Source organism: Lupinus angustifolius, chromosome LG11 (assembly GCF_001865875.1).
Source record: "Lupinus angustifolius cultivar Tanjil chromosome LG11, LupAngTanjil_v1.0, whole genome shotgun sequence".
Lineage (NCBI taxonomy): Eukaryota > Viridiplantae > Streptophyta > Magnoliopsida > Fabales > Fabaceae > Lupinus > Lupinus angustifolius.
This window is the reverse complement of record NC_032019.1, coordinates 1,504,790-1,525,946: the sequence shown is the minus strand read 5'-3', so window position 1 is coordinate 1,525,946 and position 21,157 is coordinate 1,504,790. Positions and strand designations below refer to the sequence as shown.

General features: G+C 34.1%; 2 protein-coding genes across 2 annotated transcripts; both read left to right on the top strand.

Annotated features, from left to right (window-relative positions):
• On the top strand, positions 1,613-14,735 carry LOC109360352 (clathrin heavy chain 1-like). The gene is made up of 30 exons (XM_019605167.1): positions 1,613-1,919; positions 2,247-2,451; positions 4,292-4,380; positions 4,489-4,567; positions 4,706-4,833; positions 5,056-5,154; positions 5,282-5,390; positions 6,047-6,126; positions 6,202-6,429; positions 6,512-6,577; positions 7,167-7,283; positions 7,460-7,657; positions 7,826-7,942; positions 8,089-8,148; positions 8,305-8,391; positions 8,516-8,599; positions 8,691-8,825; positions 8,918-8,980; positions 9,060-9,164; positions 9,245-9,357; positions 9,480-9,732; positions 9,819-9,955; positions 10,037-10,315; positions 10,398-11,400; positions 11,683-12,168; positions 12,262-12,432; positions 12,509-12,694; positions 13,423-13,545; positions 14,022-14,132; positions 14,282-14,735. Exons 1-30 carry the CDS (start codon positions 1,875-1,877, stop codon positions 14,432-14,434), a joined length of 5,109 nt encoding a protein of 1,702 aa, XP_019460712.1. The 5' UTR covers positions 1,613-1,874; the 3' UTR covers positions 14,435-14,735.
• On the top strand, positions 17,600-18,650 carry LOC109359179 (transcriptional activator Myb-like). The gene has a single exon (XM_019603747.1). The coding sequence runs from the start codon at positions 17,847-17,849 to the stop codon at positions 18,639-18,641; it is 795 nt and encodes a 264-aa protein (XP_019459292.1). The 5' UTR covers positions 17,600-17,846; the 3' UTR covers positions 18,642-18,650.

Sequence of the window (21,157 nt, the reverse complement as noted above, 5' to 3'; positions counted from 1 at the left end):
GAACTTTGAATTCATAATTTGTAATTAAACATATGCGTAAGAGTGAAGATTGAAAAAAACATATGGTTTTGCACATTGAACAAGTGTATAAACATATGGTTTTGTAATTAATTCCCATGACATCCTCGGAGGTTGACAGAACATGAAACTAGGATATTATGTACAAGTATATAAATTAAAACGTTTTACAAGGCTAGTAGCTCCAATGATGGGAAAACTACTATGCATATGCATTTGTATAATAAATAGATAAGTGGCCTATGATCAGCACAAAACATCTTTCTATCTCATTAATAGCATTGATATGAGTTCTTGGAAAAGACAACACTAACATGGGTTTGACTCTATCAATAGTTGTCTTGAGTCTTGATTACAGATGAAGCTAGTACATCAAACCAGTGAAGGAACCAAGAAAGAAATCAAAGAAGTATTGAACGTTTATCACGGGATTCCCTATCAGGTCATTTCACTAAATCCAAATTCAAATTCAAAACAAGAGAAATTCAAGCATACCCAAAATTTTGTTTGAATGTAGGTAATGAAGTAATGTGATAAATATGTTACTTGTAAAATAATAAAATATCACTCTAACACATTGCTTACGATATAATAGAATTTGTAGGAAAATATATAGTATCTGACTTGAATTTTTTATATATCTTAGTGATATAAATCTTTATCTTTGTATTAATTGATCATGACTTTTCCATTTCTTCCATTTTAAGTTATGATCACTTGTTATATAGATGATTGAGTTTACCTTCAGATAAATTAAGTCTCTAATACGAAAGTGGATGAGTATTCATATTGGTGTGCTATTGCCTTTGACTATAATGAAGCCATAAAGTGGATGAGTAATTGATTGTTTTGCGTGATGCTAATATTTTGATTTTGCATATATTTTTCTTATTCGTCAACATCAACCTAACAATTAATATTGAAAATTTTCATTATTATTTTTAAGAAAATCATCTTATGAATGACCTCGGATAATTTTAAATCATGTTTTTTTGTTGCTAATAACAATTTTAAATTGTCATCACGATGGTGAGATCCAACGGGTAGAAATTAACCATAACAAAGCCATCACATAAGGCACATCAACACGAACAAACACGTCTCTCCACTGCGTTGCACTATCTTCTACCTGAAGTGTTCGTTTGTTTTTTGCACAAGTGTCTGACCTGAAATTTAAAGTAAGAAAAATGTAGAATTTTTTAGAGTGTGATTTATATTATATATATTTAATTATTATTAAATCTTAAATATAAACAATATAATAATAATTATATTATTAAACTTATTATTTATATTTTATTATCTCTCCCTATATCATTGAGTTAAGTAGTACATATATGAAACAAAGTTTCAAGTTCGAGTCTTGTGAATGAGAAAAATATTAGTTGGGAGAGTTAATTTACATACTTGTAATATTCCCGGTTCAGATAGAATTACCTCAAATACGAAAATAATCCTAAATTATACACTTATATTATACATGCAGGAAACAAAATAATATCATGCATATATATTATACACTGATTTTTTATTATTTATTTAAACTATTCCTAAATTCATTTTATTGCCTAAACTGAGGACGAGATATTTGCCCAGAAAGAAAAAAACGAGATATTATATCTCTTCCTCATATCGTCTCGCCATTTCATACGGAATTCAATTTCCACTGTTTCTCTTCTATTTTTCTTTGCTTAAAAGGAAGAGTGTCCAAATCTTCTCTTCTTCTCTTCTCAGATATCGCACTTATTTAAATTCTCCACAGCCGCTTTTTTTCTTCTCGTCACTCTTCCATACTCCATTGAAGAACCAATCGCAGATCCAAATCCTCGATTTGAAGTTCCTCGATCTAAGCCACCATGGCGGCTGCGAACGCTCCGATCTCCATGAAAGAAGCCTTAACTGTGAGTTATCATTTTCCTTCTTTTGTTTCTTCAGCGTTTTCTGAGCTGAATTCATTGTTCTAGTTCTAGTTCTAGTTATGGATTTTAGAACAGAATAAGAGTTGCTTTGTTGATAAGTATTTATGTTTTGCGATTATACTTTCCGATTTCAAATTTCATTACGTTGCAAGTTTGGTTACTATCAAGTTTTGCGCAGATCTGAGTATTTTTTATGTTTTCATATGAACTTGATATTGTGAAGCTTATTCGTTCAATGTTTCCTATGCGATATTTTGCACGATGGTGAGTCGAGTGATCTGATTTTTGTTATCTGACTTGTGATTGTAGTTGCCGAGTATTGGCATCAATCCACAATTCATCACTTTCACGCATGTGACGATGGAATCGGATAAGTATATTTGTGTTCGGGAAACGGCTCCGCAGAATAGCGTGGTTATCATTGATATGACCATGCCAAATCAGCCCTTGAGGAGGCCTATCACAGCGGACTCTGCTCTTATGAATCCGAATTCTAGAATCCTTGCTTTGAAAGGTAGGGTATGTCTTTTGTAATATTATGGATTCCATATGCATCAGCATTATAGATAATAAAATTTGTTGGAAGCTTGATTTCTTTTAATATTAAGCTTAAATTCCTTTTTGTTCTAGCCTTTATTGTTTTTAGTATTTTACTGATGAGACTGTTGGGATGAAATGAAACAAACTGCATTGATTAATTTTGACTAATTTGACCTGAAGTACACGATCACATCTAACTGTCCATGGTATATCTACTCCATGCATGATATTGCGTCTTTGTTGAGCAAGACTCCGACCAATGCTGTTTTTTTGGTTTTCTGCCCGTCGATTACTTCCCTGATGACCAGGTTGTTGTGTTGAATGAGTGGGCACAAGACAAGATATAATTAGGAATCAATTCATTTGGGGGAAAGTTATGCCCTCTCCTATTGTAGAAATGATTGTAGAATCATGCCTTGTGTGGTTTGGGTATGTGTGGAGGAGACCATTAGAAATCCTAGTAAGGATAATAGATCAAATGGAGGTTAGTCCAATTTTAAAGGCATGGGGCAAGAAAAACCGTGAGCGAATTGATTAGGAAAGATTTAGAGATCAACGCGTCAATGGACATGAAATATGATTGAGCATTATGGTGTGCTCGGTCCATTTAGTGACCTCACCTAGTGGGACTAAGGATTTGTTGTTGTCACTCTTCTACAAGCGAGGACTCTTATAGATAAGGAACTATTTATTTAGGCAGAAATTAGAAAGATACTGTGCTTGGGGGTGTAAACTATGAATATATTCTCAATTTTTGTAAAAAAAAGGAGGAGAGTGAGGTTTCTTGAAGATATATGGACTTCATTTCTCCTAGTTTTTTGGAGGAGATTAATTCTTAGGTGGCATTTGTTAGAAAGAATGTGTTTGGTAGAAAGAATGTTTTTAGCACATTCCCGAGAATGTTATGCTGGTGAATACCTGAGTAAGTTCCATGTGTCATGTTTGGTTGCCTTATTTCTTCTTATAAAACGTTTTTGGGAATGTGATTACATTTATAAAAATATCCTTGATTAAAATTAAGAGGCTAGAAAGAGGAGGGCGTGTGAGTCATTTCATATAAAAAGTTTAACATTCCCATGGAAATCTATCTTTCCCATCTAAAAAGGTGGGAATCCAACATTCCCACTTCTTTTGAAGTTTAATGTTCTTGAGAATGTTGCTTTGCTGAGCATTTTTCTATTTTTTCTTCCAAACATAGGAATCTCACCTTCCCAAGTAAAAAAAGTATTTTCCTTGGCAATGTTGCTTTTCCTTTCTAATTTTTTCAAAACATTCCCTGTACCAAACACTGCCTTAGTAAAAAAACAAGTTTTTAGAATCTATGCTTAATTTGGATTTTAGGCTAATTTAAACATAAATAAGCTAATCTAAACACACACTTAATGCAATGAATATGATAGTATTTTCCACGCTTTCTGTTTTTTTAATTTATCATGCAATTGGTATGAGACTCGAGTCCCTCATTGGAGGTAGAGTTAATATGGCCTTGGGCTCTTCCACCACAATGGCTATCTGGCTAGCTGTTAGGGTGTGATTCTCTCAAGTCAATATCAATCCCCAATTTCACAGAAGTCCTATTAGAAGCATTTACTTTTGTGCTGTCAATGCTTGATCATGTTTGGAGCAGTTAAAATAAAATAATTAATAAATCAGTATTGAAGATGGCCTATAATATAATGTTCACTGGCTCCCAACCATTGCCAAATTTGAAGTTCTCAGTTGATTATCCTATGTGCTTCTGTTGGTGCTGCATTTCAAATATTATTTACTTGTCCGAGTCATCTTCCCTTACAAGCTACACTATTTTTGTGAAGCCCAACTCCAAGGGACAACTCAGGATCACCTACAAATATTTAATATTGAGCTTAAAGCAAAGATAAAGTCATATCAGATGCCTGAGCAGGTAACTATCATGTACAAGGACGCATGTACTGTAACATAATAAGCCATAACGAATGAAGGATGACTTTGTTAATTGTTGTAGTATACCCCCTTAATTTTTCATGTGTAGGTAGTCTTCTGGAAGTGGATTAGCCCCAAGATATTAGGTCTCGTAACACAGACCTCTGTATACCACTGGTCGATTGAAGGTGAGATAATGATAACATGCTTAACTCAATATTTCTGTTCCAATGTTCATTTCATTTTACACATTATTGTTCACTGTGCTCGTAGCTTATCTACAAATTGTTGACCACTATATGGTTTTTTATATATGTAACCTGTAGGAGACTCTGAACCTGTAAAGATGTTTGATAGAACTGCGAATTTGGCGAACAACCAGATAATTAATTATCGATGTGACCCTACAGAAAAATGGTTGGTCTTGATTGGCATTGCTCCTGGTTCCCCTGAGGTACTTCTCTGATGCCTATTAAGGCTATTAAATCGGGCTATCATGATGAAATACATTTAAACTATACTTTAGTTTTTTCATTTAGCTATATTTGCTTGTCTTTATTATATTGTTTCTGCCAGCTTTATCTGTGTATAATTATTTTAATGTTACTATCTTTTTACTATGATTTCCACTTGTCTGATGTAGTTTGGCTTATTTGTCCATAATTTTGTGTTATAGAGGCCACAGTTGGTTAAAGGAAGCATGCAACTTTTCTCTGTGGATCAGCAGCGGAGTCAGGCTCTTGAAGCTCATGCTGCATCATTTGCCCAATTTAAAGTTCGTTTTCTCTTCATTGTGTTCAATTTCCTGTAATTATTATTTAGTTAATATTGCTTTAATAATTGTACACTACCACACTATGCCACTATGTTCTTGGTAAAATTTAACTGTGTTCTTTGAACAGGTTCCTGGGAATGAAAATCCTTCTGTTTTGATTTCTTTTGCCTCAAAGACACTTAATGCTGGTCAAGTTATATCAAAGTTGCATGTTATTGAGTTGGGGGCACAGCCAGGTCTGCATATGTTTTATATCATTCACATTGATCTCTTATATACGTACTCTACTGGCAACTTGGCTGTTATGCAAATTTGTCTTGTATTGCCAACTTATTTGTCCTAGGCTTTATTTATAACCAGAGGTTGTATGATCTTATGATTGACGAGAGTGGCCCCTTTGGTTGCAATTTAAAATGCATGCATAGAAAGTAACTAGTTCATACACTTCGATTTGTTGAAGGATGAGTTGCAGTGACCGTGTAGCACTATGAAGCAGGCTACTCATTATTGCTATTAACTTAAATGAATTGTATTACATAACAGTATTATTGTTAATAGGCCATATTTTCATGTTTATCATTGTTACGAAATTTTCTTAATTTTGTGACCAACTTAATTTTTCTCTGTCAATTGTGATGGATTTATGTTGGATTTTCAATTGTAAAAATGGATGTGTTTAGCCATGAAATTCGGAGGTAGACAAAACAGTCAAATTTGTTAAATTTCACTTGTATCGGTAGCTAATTCATAAATCAGTGAAATGTTGTATTGAAATCAGTCCGGGCTTTCAAAGATGGATGGGGATATTGCGCAATTAAACTATAGTATCATTGTATCACCTGTGATAAAATACTCATCCTTCTGGAGTTTAACTTCTCAATTTTGTTGGCAGGGAAGCCATCATTTACAAAGAAACAAGCAGATCTTTTCTTCCCACCAGATTTTGCCGATGACTTTCCAGTTGCCATGCAGGTATTGAAGTTGCTAATGTTTGTTGTTCATTCTATAAACAGTGCAGATATTTGACTCCTGCTTTGTTTTTGGCAGATATCCCATAAATACAGTTTGATTTATGTCATTACCAAACTTGGCCTACTATTTGTTTATGATTTGGAGACAGCTACTGCAGTATATAGGAACAGAATTAGTCCAGATCCTATATTTTTGACATCAGAAGCTACATCAGCTGGAGGCTTTTATGCTATCAACAGGAGAGGGCAGGTGTTATTGGCTACTGTTAATGAACAAACCATCGTGAACTTTGTCAGTGGTCAAGTAAGTTTCTGGTTATCACCTTAATGATGTAAATTGGGAAATGAAATGGCATTTTAAAATATTGATATGGTTATTATCACAGTTAAATAATTTGGAGCTAGCAGTTAATCTTGCCAAAAGAGGAAATCTTCCTGGCGCTGAGAAACTGGTATGTCAATTTTGTTTAGAACTCAACTTTAATAATAAAAATAATATTTCATCCTCAGGGAATTTGGATGTATTGTTTGTTTATCTTTTTTGGCTTTGTATAAGTGCCATGTGCTAGCATGCGTGAAGTTTGGTTGAACATTTGCAATAGATGTGTAATAATTTTATTTCTAATTTTTCTTTTAGCTGTAATTGGTTCTGTTTATTTCTTAAGTGTTTGACAGGAATTTCCTTTCCTTACTAATATTTTGTTTCTGTTTTAGCTGTAATTGGTTCTGTTTTTCAATGTAAACCTTTTTTTGTAGTTATTTTATTTCATGTTCGTAAAAGACAATTGCTTGGGGTGATGGAGATTATGTCAGTGAAGTTGATGATTTATGCTGGAAATCTGTTGCTCCTTTAGTCGTATACATCATCGATACAATGATTGCAATTTACTTGTCATTATCCATTTTCAATATTTTGTAAAAAATGAAATTGATTATTTGATTGTTTAGTTTGTTGGCTTCTTAAGAAATTGTGTTTTATTGGTGTCACATTTTTTGGTTCTTTTATTCATAGAGATGATGACATGCCTTGTTATATTACAGGTAGTCGAACGTTTCCATGAACTGTTTGCCCAAACAAAGTATAAAGAAGCAGCTGAGCTTGCTGCTGAATCTCCACAAGGAATCCTTCGTACACCCGACACAGTTGCTAAATTTCAGGTTTCTTGATATGATGTATCTGTTTAAAAAAACATTCATGCTCTTTCTGCTTTATTTCCAAATGCTGTCATCTTTGGCGGTTGGGGGATAAAGGATTATTAAACTGTTTGCCTTTGTGTTGCCTCCTTTTGTTTGAACAATTGGATTGTTTAAAATGTTATTTTTTCTATTGGCAGAGTGTTCCTGTCCAAGCTGGGCAAACTCCTCCTCTTTTGCAGTATTTTGGAACACTTTTGACAAGGGGAAAGCTGAATGCCTTTGAGTCAATAGAATTGTCTCGGTTGGTTGTGAACCAGAACAAGAAAAATCTGTTGGAAAATTGGTTGGCAGAGGACAAGCTCGAGTGCAGTGAGGAGCTAGGAGATCTTGTTAAGGTTGGGTTGCATTAATAAATTGGACGAATATAAAATTGTTCTGCTATTTCTTTTTATTTTACTTTTGTCCTTCTATTTGTTTGCTTGATGGGCTACTACTTCTCCTCCATTTTGTGTATTATGCAATGGTTTATTTCTGTTATTTTTCATGAATATGCTCTCCTGCAGACTGTAGACAATGATCTTGCTCTGAAAATATATATCAAAGCTAGAGCTACTCCGAAAGTTGTTGCTGCATTTGCTGAGAGGAGGGAGTTTGATAAAATTCTGATCTACTCTAAGCAGGTTATTAAAGAATTTTGATGTTTGGTTCATAAGATACTTCAATTCAATGATACCATGTGGAGCATTACTTGCATTGCACATATTGATCTTTTATTTTACTTGAAACATCTGGTCTGAAATTTCCCATAACTTATTTCTTGCTATAGGTTGGGTACACGCCTGACTACCTCTTCCTTTTGCAAACAATTCTTCGGACCGATCCTCAGGTGTGTGAGAAACCTCACCGTTTATCGTGTTTAATTAATTTAATTTAAATGTTTGCTTTTTAAGCAATATCTGTATGTTAATTTGCCAATGTGTGACACCATTTGTTCTGTTGAAAAAAATTCTACTAGTTACCATATTTTCATTTTAATTTGCAGGGTGCTGTTAATTTTGCATTAATGATGTCTCAAATGGAGGGCGGTTGCCCAGTTGATTACAACACAATAACCGATCTGTTTCTACAGGTTGATTATCTACTGTGATTAAGCAATTGTGATCAGTAGCAATTTAATATTCTAGTTTCATGGTCATTAATTTATAGCCCAAACTGACGTTGTCATTTTCATTTTGGTTATTTTTTCCACTCAGAGAAACCTGATCCGTGAGGCAACTGCCTTTCTCCTAGATGTTCTAAAGCCGAATCTACCGGAACATGGATTCCTTCAGACGAAGGTTGTGGCATTTATTTCTCATTTGTTATGGGCATTCTGCTCCCAGTCATTTTTTTCGACGTGAAACAATCTTCATGTGAACTGTTTTTCAGGTGTTGGAGATAAATCTGGTGACTTTCCCCAATGTTGCTGACGCGATTTTGGCTAATGGCATGTTCAGCCATTATGACCGTCCTCGTATTGCACAACTTTGTGAAAAAGCTGGACTTTACGTGCGAGCTTTGCAAGTAATGGCTTGCCAAATGTGTTCTATTCTTACACTTAACCTACTTTAAGCTTGAAGTCATACTCTTTGTTGATTGCATTATTTTTGGTGCAGCATTACACAGATTTGTCCGATATAAAACGTGCGATTGTAAATACACATGCAATTGAGACTCAGGTTTGTGTCCCTGATTGCTTTTATCTGTTTCAAAATTATTTGATTTTTTAAATAGTTACTCATTGTGCGATCATTACAGTCACTTGTAGAGTTTTTTGGTACTCTGTCACAAGAATGGGCATTAGAGTGCATGAAAGATCTATTGATAGCCAATCTTAAAGGCAATCTGCAGTTAATTGTGCAGGTATGGAAGTGTTATTGTATTCTCTAACTTGGAACTTATTAATAATTATCTGATAACTAAGCTTACTTATGCCTGTCCAGGTTGCTAAAGAATATTGTGAACAATTGGGCGTTGATGGCTGCATAAAACTTTTTGAGCAGTTTAGGTCATATGAAGGACTGTACTTTTTTCTTGGGTCATATTTGAGTTCCAGGTAATTGTTTCATTTTGTAAGAACTCCTGTTTTGTATCTGTTGGCCATTGGCCACATTTGTACCGAGCATACTTTTCATTGTATTTCTGCTAATATTTGCTTCTCTGATTAATATTGGATAGTGAGGATCCTGACGTTCACTTCAAGTACATTGAGGCAGCAGCGAAGACTGGTCAAATCAAAGAGGTCGAGCGTGTGACAAGAGAATCAAATTTCTACGATCCGGAGAAAACGAAAAATTTTCTAATGGAGGCTAAGCTTCCAGATGCACGGCCTTTAATTAATGTTTGTGACCGTTTCGGATTTGTTCCAGATCTAACACACTATCTATACACAAACAACATGCTTCGTTACGTTGAAGGTTATGTTCAGAAGGTAACATCATAGGCCTTGCTTATCACATGAGTGCTATCAATACCCTTCCCTCTGCCCCTATCAGAACATTGTTCTTTGCTTTATAGGTGAACCCTGGGAATGCTCCTTTAGTTGTTGGGCAGCTGCTAGATGATGAGTGTCCTGAAGATTTTATCAAAGGCTTGATTCTTTCTGTTCGTTCTTTACTGCCAGTGGAGCCCCTTGTGGAGGAATGTGAGAAGAGGTGGTGCCTGTCCTCTAATCCTATGTATTTTTCTTTGCTTTCATGTTTCTGATTTTTATCCCATGTTTTGTTGGTATGCAGGAATCGGCTTCGTTTGCTTACACAATTCTTGGAACATCTTGTAAGCGAGGGAAGTCAGGATGTACATGTTCACAATGCACTGGGTAAAATTATCATTGATAGCAATAACAACACAGAACATTTTCTCACAACCAATCCATACTATGATTCTCGAGTTGTTGGCAAGTACTGTGAGAAACGTGACCCCACCTTGGCAGTATTAGCTTACCAGAGAGGACAATGTGATGATGAACTTATCAATGTCGCGAACAGAAACTCTTTGTTCAAACTGCTAGCAAGGTTTGTAGTGTATATGTAGTATTTCTTGCACAATATCAATTTTCTTGAATTCAACGCTTACATGCTTATACTGTATTCACAGATATGTTGTTGAGAGAATGGATGGTGATCTATGGGCCAAAGTTCTTGATCCTGATAATGAGTACAGAAGGCAACTCATTGACCAGGTTGTCTCTACTGCCTTGCCTGAAAGCAATAGCCCTGAACAAGTTTCTGCAGCTGTTAAGGCTTTCATGACAGCTGATCTTCCTCATGAATTGATCGAACTTCTTGAGAAAATTGTGCTTCAGAATTCTGCATTCAGTGGGAACTTTAATTTGCAGAATCTTCTAATTTTGACAGCGATTAAGGCTGATCAATCCAGAGTTATGGATTATATTAATAGACTGGATAATTTTGATGGACCTGCTGTTGGAGAAATGGCTGTAGAAGCTCAGTTATATGAGGAAGCATATGCAATTTTCAAGAAGTTCAACTTGAACGTTCAAGCAGTTGATGTATTGTTAGACAATGTTCATAGCATTGATAGAGCTGTGGAGTTTGCTTTCAGAGTTGAAGAAGATGCTGTTTGGAGTCAGGTGGCCAAGGCGCAACTCAGGGAAGGGCTATTAAGTGATGCAATTGAGTCATTTATACGAGCAGATGACGCCACACAATATTTGGATGTTATCCGTGCTGCTGAAGACTCTGATGTTTACCATGACTTGGTAAAATACTTGCTGATGGTAAGACAGAAGGCTAAAGAACCGAAGGTGGACAGTGAGCTTATTTATGCGTATGCAAAGATTGATAGGCTTAGTGACATTGAAGAGTTCATTCTTATGCCCAATGTTGCTAATCTTCAAAATGTTGGTGACCGGTTGTATGATGAAGAATTATATGAGGCTGCAAAAATCATATTTGCTTTTATATCTAACTGGGCTAAATTGGCTATAACGCTGGTCAAGTTAAAACAGTTCCAAGGTGCTGTTGATGCAGCAAGGAAAGCCAATAGCTCGAAAACCTGGAAGGAAGTTTGCTTTGCTTGTGTTGATGCAGAGGAGTTTCGTTTGGCCCAGATATGTGGGCTCAACATTATTATTCAGGTAATATTTTGATCTCTTTTTTTAATGAACTTCACATATAATTTGAAGTAAAGCATAAATTAGGAAGTTATTCGTGATTTCTGATACCGACATATTTAAGTTTAGAGTTTGAGTAATCTGAATCTTCAGCATGTAATGATGAACAAATATCCCTTAAAGTATGATGTGAACATATAATGTTGGAAGAATTCTGCACTTCTTACATGAGCTTTATGTTGCCACCTAGTGGGAATAGGCTTGTTGACTTTTTGCTGCGTACTGTGTATTTCCCCCGTTTTTTAGGTGGATGACTTGGAAGAGGTCAGTGAATATTACCAAAATAGAGGCTGCTTCAATGAGCTAATATCTCTCATGGAAAGTGGTTTAGGGTTAGAACGGGCACATATGGGCATCTTCACTGAGTTAGGTGTTCTGTATGCTAGATACCGCCCTGAGAAGCTTATGGAGCATATCAAACTATTCTCAACCCGCCTCAATATTCCAAAACTCATAAGAGCCTGTGATGAACAACAGCATTGGAAAGAATTAACCTATTTGTATATCCAATATGATGAGTTTGATAATGCTGCAACTACCATCATGAACCATTCACCCGAAGCATGGGATCACATGCAATTCAAAGATGTTATTGCGAAAGTTGCTAATGTGGAGTTGTATTACAAGGCTGTTCACTTCTATTTGCAAGAGCATCCTGATCTTATCAATGATGTTCTCAATGTCCTTGCACTTCGTGTGGACCATGCACGTGTTGTTGACATCATGAGAAAGGTAGCATTTATAGTGGCAAAGAATTCTTTAGATCATAGCTTATTACTTGCTAGATATAATACTGGTGGTTATCTTCCCTGTATTGCACTATAGGCTGGCCACCTCCGTCTTGTGAAGCCTTACATGGTTGCAGTTCAGAGCAACAATGTATCTGCTGTTAATGAAGCCTTGAACGAGATATATGTTGAGGAGGAAGATTATGATAGATTGCGTGAGTCGATTGATTTGCATGATAACTTCGATCAAATAGGCCTTGCACAAAAGGTGAGCTGCATTTCATTTATTGTTAACTTTCAGTTTCAATTGTAGAAACCTAATAGGTTATTATTATATGATGCAGATTGAAAAACATGAGCTACTTGAGATGAGACGTGTTGCTGCTTATATTTACAAGAAGGCAGGTAGGTGGAAGCAGTCCATTGCCTTGTCAAAGAAGGATAACCTTTACAAAGATGCCATGGAGACAGCCTCACAATCTGGTGAGCGTGAGCTTGCTGAAGAGTTGCTTGTTTATTTCATTGATCAGGTACAAATTTAATCCCAGACTCCATACATAATTCAATTTCGTGCAGTATCCTTTATTCCTGTTTGATTAGATTTACTCTTGTTCTTGATGAATATGTTTGTTTAGCAGTTAGAGGGGTGTAAATAAATTCTTTTCTTTTTGGGCTAGGGAGGCATATGTATTCATGTACATAGCTATTTTATATCCTTTTTCCTGACCATGATTATTGCATAAAGTCACATTTATATGGGTGACAATTTCTAAATCCAGAGTATGGTTACAGTAGGTTGTATTACATAGATATATGATAACATAAATAGTAGAGTAATTATATCATAAGATATATAAACTTTTCACGATGTTCTAACTACAATTTTCAACAAAATATTTCAACAAAGCAAAATATATATAGAAGGTCAAATAGTAGTTTGTTTCATTTAATAGAAAATCAAATAGCTTAGTAGCAAAACTTGGTGTTTTACTTGGACTAATGGCTTGTACTTGAGTTGAGGAGTATAAGGTTAACCTACTCATCAAGTGAGCATGGGTATTAACCCATGTGTGTACCCCATTAAGTACCTGTACCATATAGTACCTGGTATGGGTATGGGAACAGTTTTTGGAGTTCGGACTACCCATTCTTCTTTAATTATTTCATATTACTGATACCTCTTTCTTTGTCAAGACTTTGTAACTATTTATTCTGCTACTTTACGTTTTCTAATTTTTCTTTTCACGTGCTTATGCAGGGAAAGAAGGAATGCTTTGCTTCGTGTCTATTTGTTTGCTATGATTTAATACGGGCAGACGTTGTTCTTGAGCTGGTGTGGACTCACAATATGATTGACTTTGCATTCCCATATCTCTTGCAGGTTTGCATTTCTTCTATGATACTGACTTGTATCTCCTTTACTCATGCAGACATGTATGTTTTTGTATGTTATCTTATGAAAACCTGCTGAGGCTAGGCTTCAAAAACTTCCTCAGATAATTGGATAATTCCTTCTCTTCCTAATTGTGTTCCCATACAGTCATGCTGGCTATCTTATGCCCCTTTGACCAAGTGAATTTGAATACCTTTGCAAAGTTTGATTGTTTGTAGGTGTATTAAGCAATCTTTTTAACTACTTTTTGGTAAATATTGTGATTTCTAGAGTAGGATTCCTGTTGATAAAAATAATAAATGGGGAAAATAGTAGATTCACTCGAGTCCTTGGTGCATGTGAAGCGTTTGTGGTTGGTGTTGTGTTATTTTGTGGTACCCATGGAAACAAAACTTGGTTGACTAATGGGTTTACTTGTTCTTATCTTTTATTGTACTTTCTCACCCATCCTCCTCTTGCTGTAGTTTATCCGTGAGTACACTGGCAAAGTTGATGAACTGGTGAAGGACAAAATTGAAGCACAGAAAGAAGTGAAGGCTAAAGAAAACGAAGAAAAAGATGTAGTTGCACAACAGGTAATTATTATTTTGGCCATTTCTGCTGTTGTCCTAAATTCTAGTATAACTTATATTTTAGTGCTAAGTATTGTTAGTTCTAGATAAGTGCTATTTCCATCTCATAATAGAGTAGCATTGATTTGAAAGAGATGTTTTTTGTATTGCAGAACATGTATGCTCAACTGTTGCCACTTGCTTTACCTGCACCACCAATGCCTGGAATGGGAGGTGGTTTTGCTCCTCCCCCTCCAATGGATGGAGGACTCGGGATGCCACCAATGCCTCCTTATGGCATGCCCGCCATGGGTGGCAGTTACTGACATGTATCCAAATGTAACAAGTTTTTCAACTAAAAGTTTTACTCAGACTTTGTTGTGGGAGTTTGGTGTAGCATTTTTTCTTTTGCTTCTTTCTGGCGGAGGTGGAGGTTCAAATTAGAATAATTTCAGGTTGGGTTGTATCATAAGAGTTTTGTAATTTTTCCTTTTTGGTTTAGTTGAGGCATTTTTTTGTGCAGCTGGTACGGACTATAAAATTCTATATTCTACCATTTTATCTCGTATTAAATGAATTAGTCCATGGTATAAAATACTAAATTTCCCCCACTGACGGGGTTATTCCACTATTCCTTGTATTAAAGCCTCCTGACATGTTTTTTCGTGTGCGTATTACTTTAAAGTTTATTTTGACCGTAGCTATTGTCAACCTAAACATTTCTGGTATTACCAAAGCACATTACATTTTTATAAAATAAATTATTTTTATAAACAGCCCATTAATATTATTATGAAACTTGTGTTCAGAATTACGTGCCTTGTATGTACAAACGAGACTTCGTAATTTTAAGCATATGCATTTACTTTGTTATATTGGTTTCTTTTAATCCGTTTGACTCTTTATAAACATCGCATTTACTTTATTAGGCATGTGAGGTCTCTAAACCTTCACGTTATTAGCAATTTAGCACTTTAACCAAAGCTAATTGGTCCTTCGAAAAACTTACGAACCATATGCAATGCTAAGTTTTGGTATCTTTAACTATTTTAATTATTAGGTTATGAATCTAAAATTTTAAATTCACTTGTGGTTGCAACAATAAAAAAAGTGAGCACTTGCATACAATATTCTAAGCCTTTTTCAGCACTTTAAACCTTATAAGATATAACTATTATTCACATTTGTTTTTCTATTCAACGTCTATTCAACCAACAACTTCTCCCCATTTCACCACACAATTCTAACTAACTACATTTATGTGTAGTTAGGTGTTATATATTATGTATATTTCAACAACCTTTATAGTTTGTATGTCTAACTTGTATAGTTGTATCAACCAACCAAGTGATTCTTAACCAGTAGCTAGCTAGAATAAGTTGGACTGGTTTGCTTTGGAATATGAGAAATAATAAATCATTTTATTATAAAAATGGTTTACAAATTCTCTTTCTTAAACATGAAAATGATTTAAAAGCTATATCTATTATTGATTTATAAGTAATATATAATATTTAAAACATATTCAAGGAATCTATTGATTTTTTTTAAAAAATAATAAAAGAAAATGACATCTAATCAAATATATATTATAATCGTTATGTTTATGGAAATTATTTTGTTGGTACACACAAAATTTTATATCTAAGTTTTGTGCAAGATATTAATTTCTTATTTTTGATTATTTTACAAGTGCAATGGTTAAGAAAAAGAAGGAAACACACCATATTTATTATCTTAAGCAGAGTTATTCTAATACCTAATATTTTTGGGGAGGGATCCTTTATTCAAAGTAAGTTTTTTAAATTTGCTCTTCATCTTGACCATCAATTTTAGAAAAATCCAATGGTTTAAATTAGTAAGTATATCCAAATCATTAAATATCCATAGAATTGTAGCTAGATGAGGAGTAAGTTTGGAATAGGTGGCCCTCTTCATATTTTTTTATCTAATAATGTTAACAAAATTGTCTAGATACTAGATATTTTATTATAGACTACTATGTTCGTATGTATGTTAGTCAGTATTTTATGATACTAAATATTCAATTTTTATATATTTTATTTTATTATACACTAGTGTGATGACATATATTTTGTGCTTGCTGGTCCATGTCTATGATAGTAAGTATTTCATTTTTATATATTTTAATTTGTTGTTCGGTGTACTTTATATTATAGTTTCTTGTATTTACTATTATATTCAATTTAAGGTGAAAGATTGTTAATGTGTTAGTAGTGGTTATCTAAAATTATATGATTTTTTTTTGTAGAAATAAAATAATGTAAAGAGCAAAATAGGAAAATAAAAATCACATATAATATATATTTTATCTTTATTTATAATATAGATAGATAATGAAAATAATAAGAGATACAATTTTTGCTATTGAATAATTAAATACAGTTATTTAAGTTTGAAAACTCCTCTAATTTATAGTCTAGACTTTGTACTATATGCGTGTCTAACTATATTAACTACATGTAATTACCAAAACTATCTGTTTGCCTCTTCCATTTATTCATACAAATTTCATCTATAAATTATTCTCTCCGATCCCCAGCTACCTGTCACTACTTCAATAACCGCTCCACCTTCATTTTCATCTTGACTTCCCATCCTATTTGTTATTGTATGCATATGTTGTCTCACACTTTATGTCACTTCATGTCCTATGGACATGTGATTAGTCAGAAAAAATATATTTATTTAAGTTAGAATTTAATTATTAAATATTTTTTTGACCAATCATAAACTCATAGTACATAGAGTGATACAAAGTATATTTAGTTTATGATAATTAATAATAACCTAATCTATTACTACATTTATGCTACAATTAATCAAACTTATTTAGATGATCCTACTTCATCTAACTACCTCTCCCTTTAAACTCTTGGTCATGCAACTAGTATTTAAACCATAACCAGATTTGGTTAAAGATAAATAAATCTAACTACCAAATCTCTGAAGAAAATCTATTCAAATAACTAATATTTTAATAATGGTGTTATTTTGACAACTATAATGCAAACAACTATTAGTTGCCCTCTTTTTTGTAGTCTAAGTTAGTTTGGAAGATGAGTGTAGAGAAAATAAATAAAATGTTAGTGAGAAGAGATATAAATAATTTACTTTATTCTAAGAGATATAGTCAACTTTAAAATGATTAAATAACACAACTTAATATTTAAAGCGAAAACAAATTTGTTTAGAAAATATGGTTATGTACCCTGAATGTTGACTAAAGAAAAAAGGTCATAAATTAAAATTTTAGAATCTTTTTCGAAGTGATATTTATTGTGATGAATAATTATATATATATTAGAAGAGATTATTTCCATACAAAACAAAATATATCCTTAATTAAACCACAAAAAATTAGAAAAAGATTAGGTTATAACTGTCTCCATCATGAATGTTCCATTTTCTCTCTCTTATAGATCCACCATTCCCTTCATAAAACCTCAATTCCCTCAACAATCACACTTGTAAACTAAACTTCCATCCACCTACCCAAAAAACAATTTAAAATAGAGAAAGAGAAAACTAAAACCCTAACCATAACTGAAGAAGTTAAAGAACAGAAACAAATACGTTGGAACCAGATATGGTTAGTTCTGCAAAGTAGTTAGGTAGAAAGATAAGAGAAGAACCGTTATAAGATACATTCTTATAAATATTATTAGTCTTGTTCACCTAACATTCATTCATTTCTTTTTATTAGCGAAGAAGAAAATGATGAACTCCACGTCCAAATTCAACAGCGAAGATAGCGTGAAAGGTTCATGGAGTCCACAAGAGGATGCGAGGCTGTTGAAGCTGGTTGCGAGACACGGCCCCGGAAACTGGTCGGCGATCAGTTCCAGTATTCCAGGGCGTTCCGGCAAGTCGTGCCGTCTCCGGTGGTGTAATCAGCTGAGTCCCGACGTGAAGCACCGTCCATTTACCCCTGCGGAGGACAGTATCATCATCGATGCCCACGCGCTTCATGGTAACAGGTGGGCCACGATTTCAAGACTCTTACCAGGACGCACTGATAATGCTATAAAGAATCATTGGAACTCCACCCTCCGCCGCCGTCGTTTGGCTCAGGGAACCTCTTCCTCGGATTCCGACGCGGCGGTTATAAAGAAGCGCACCACCAATGACTTCCTCCTCCGTTCCAACATAGGTTTATTGGATCATAATTATCCATTCAAGAGGCCTTGCAGGGAAAGATGCTCCTATGAGAATAAAGATTCGGGTTCAGGTTCAGGTTTAGGTTCAGAGAAGATAACACTGGAGAATAATAATAATTCTCATGTGATAACGTCATTGAGCCTATTGCCACCGGGTACGGCGGAGGAAGAGGAAGAAGAAGAAGAGGAGGAGGAAGAGGAAGAGGAAGAGGAAGAAGTTGAAGGAAGAGAAGGGAATGATGAAATGGTGAATGAGCAAAGCAGAATGATGGAGATGTTGCGGCGCATGATAGCTGATGAGGTTAGAAACTACGTGGATAGCTTGGGCCTTCATCAACCACTTCCTAAGTAATCAATCAAATAACAATTTTTCATTTACCTTTATTCCATTTCATATAATTATATGTACCAGGAAAGTTTCATATAATTATACAACTTCTTACAATATGATTTTATTTGTTCTCAATTTCTGATATATGGTTTCTCCTTCATAGACATGACTTAGTGCAATGTGAAATTTTGAATCCAACCCGTACTTTTTTTTGGTTAAACATATTCATGTGAATGTGTTCCTAATTTTATGTTTTATAACCAATTATTGGTAGTCTAATGCGAATTGGTGAATTAAAAACAAGGAAAATGGACTTAAACAATGAAAATAGACTTGGTTATGGGTTACCCTTGGCAATTACAAACAGTTTCTTTAACAAATTAATCAAAATATGCAAGTGAACATCTGAACCTTCAATCTCAAAACACTTAAACCAATATGTAAATCCTTATTTAGATTAAGCTCAGCCCTTTACGGTTGAATTTACAAGACATCTACTGAAAATTGTTGGCTACGAAAATTAAGTTCCTATTTACTGATACGTTATAGGGCATATCAGCGAGTAGCATTGTCTACAAGTGGTGCTAAGAATAAGGCCATCCATGCAAGAATTTGCGATGTCATCAATAGCACGAGATAGTAGCACTATCAAAAACTGCCATGGTTGTCAAAATGCGTTGTGTTGCGGTGCATTTTTGTGTTGCATTAATTCAACACCCATCGCAGTCAACTTCATGCGGCTGCTGAGAAGCTTAGAAATTGTGCTTTCTTGCCTTTTTATTAGAATTTTGTTTTCTTTTACTTTGCCACAAATTGACATTTAGTCGATCTGGTTATGTTAATCCTTTAAACATGCCCCTAGCAGATCAAACATGCTTTGAAGTTTGAAATGCCAACACTGTTTGCTCAAGTTCCCAGCATATGACACTATATGTGGTCAAGCTTTGTAGTCTAATATGCTTCAAATAATTTTGTATTTGAAAGTTATATTTGGAATTTTAGTTAAACATCATATGTATTTCAAAAATCTGAACACAAACAGATGCACACCTTTATTGGACACCCATATTTGATTAACATGTGATTGGTCTACACAAATCTATGTGATATCAATTGTCAACAAAGCAGCAATACTAATCAACGGAACTAGCAGAGTAGCTATTTAATTAAAGTGGCAGGCATGCAGACAATTTTTACAACTTTCCCTGCTGTTAGTATTTGACAATCATGTTCTTAACTCATTCTTGCACAAAGATAAGAACATTCTTCATCCATATGATTCTTATTAAATATATTAATTCAAAAAGAATATTCTTCTTGTCATTCTTATGAGAAATATGAACCGCAAACAAAAATACTAGAAAATGTGAACCACAGAAAGAAAAAAAAAGGGAGGAACAAGAAATGGGCAGTAGGTTGTAATGTTGTTTAATAGTTAGTGGGACCAAAATAAAAAGATGAATCATGTTTGTCGTTGTTAAAAGAGCAGATGTCATCCTTAATTAATAGAAATATATATTAAATTATACAATAGTGTGAAAACAAAAAAAGAATGAAGTTGATATTTTGTAATGGAAATACTCTTAATGAATGTTCTTATGATAAGAAATATCCGGCTAAACACATGTGAAAGTCAAGGCAAATACATGTGAAAGTCAAGACTTCAATCCTATCAGCCTAAACAAACAAAAACGACATTAGTTCCACAATCTGACTGTATATTTAGATCGACAAACTTATTCATTAGTCAAACGAGTCAACTTCCATAGAAAAATAGTTAAATAAATAATTTGAAGTTGAGGGAAGTATACTTCAGCTCACTACATTCATGGATTATACAACAATTCTCATATAAAATTGACAAAATTAAGAAATTTATGTCAAACAACGCTACAAATTGGAACAACAAATTGGTCATGTGTTCACTTATGGTGTATACAATAGCACGCTGTCGCTCAATATAACAAGTAACAACGAACTAATAATGAATTGAAGAAAACATTTCATGAAATCGACACGAAACAACAAATTGGAGCTGACAAGATAAATCTCAATTGAATTGTTCAGACTTCCCTTAAGTTGAGTTGAAACTGACAACATAACTTTCATCCAATATTTTTCATGAGATAACAGATCAAGTTCGAAATACAAACAAGTTCAAAACAAACAGGTATCACCGAAATCGTTTTTTTTCATGAGAAAAAATCAACAGCATAGTTACCGAATAAACTATAAAAAAATAAGAATATTAAGATCCAAAAAATATTAAACAGGCTTTACAAGGATTACAGGTTCAGACTACATGGCCAAATAGATCAACTCATGAAAATCGTTATATATATATATATATATATATATATATATCCTGGAGACAGTTTATAAATTTCATAATTGGTCGTGAGCATTTATAATTTTAGATCTAAGATTGAAATAAGAAAATCAGATCATAATCAGATAAACAGCGCGGCCTATAAAATACGAACTTCAAATCTAACAAAGGGAATTTCATGGGACCAGTAGAAGAAATAGATAACGAG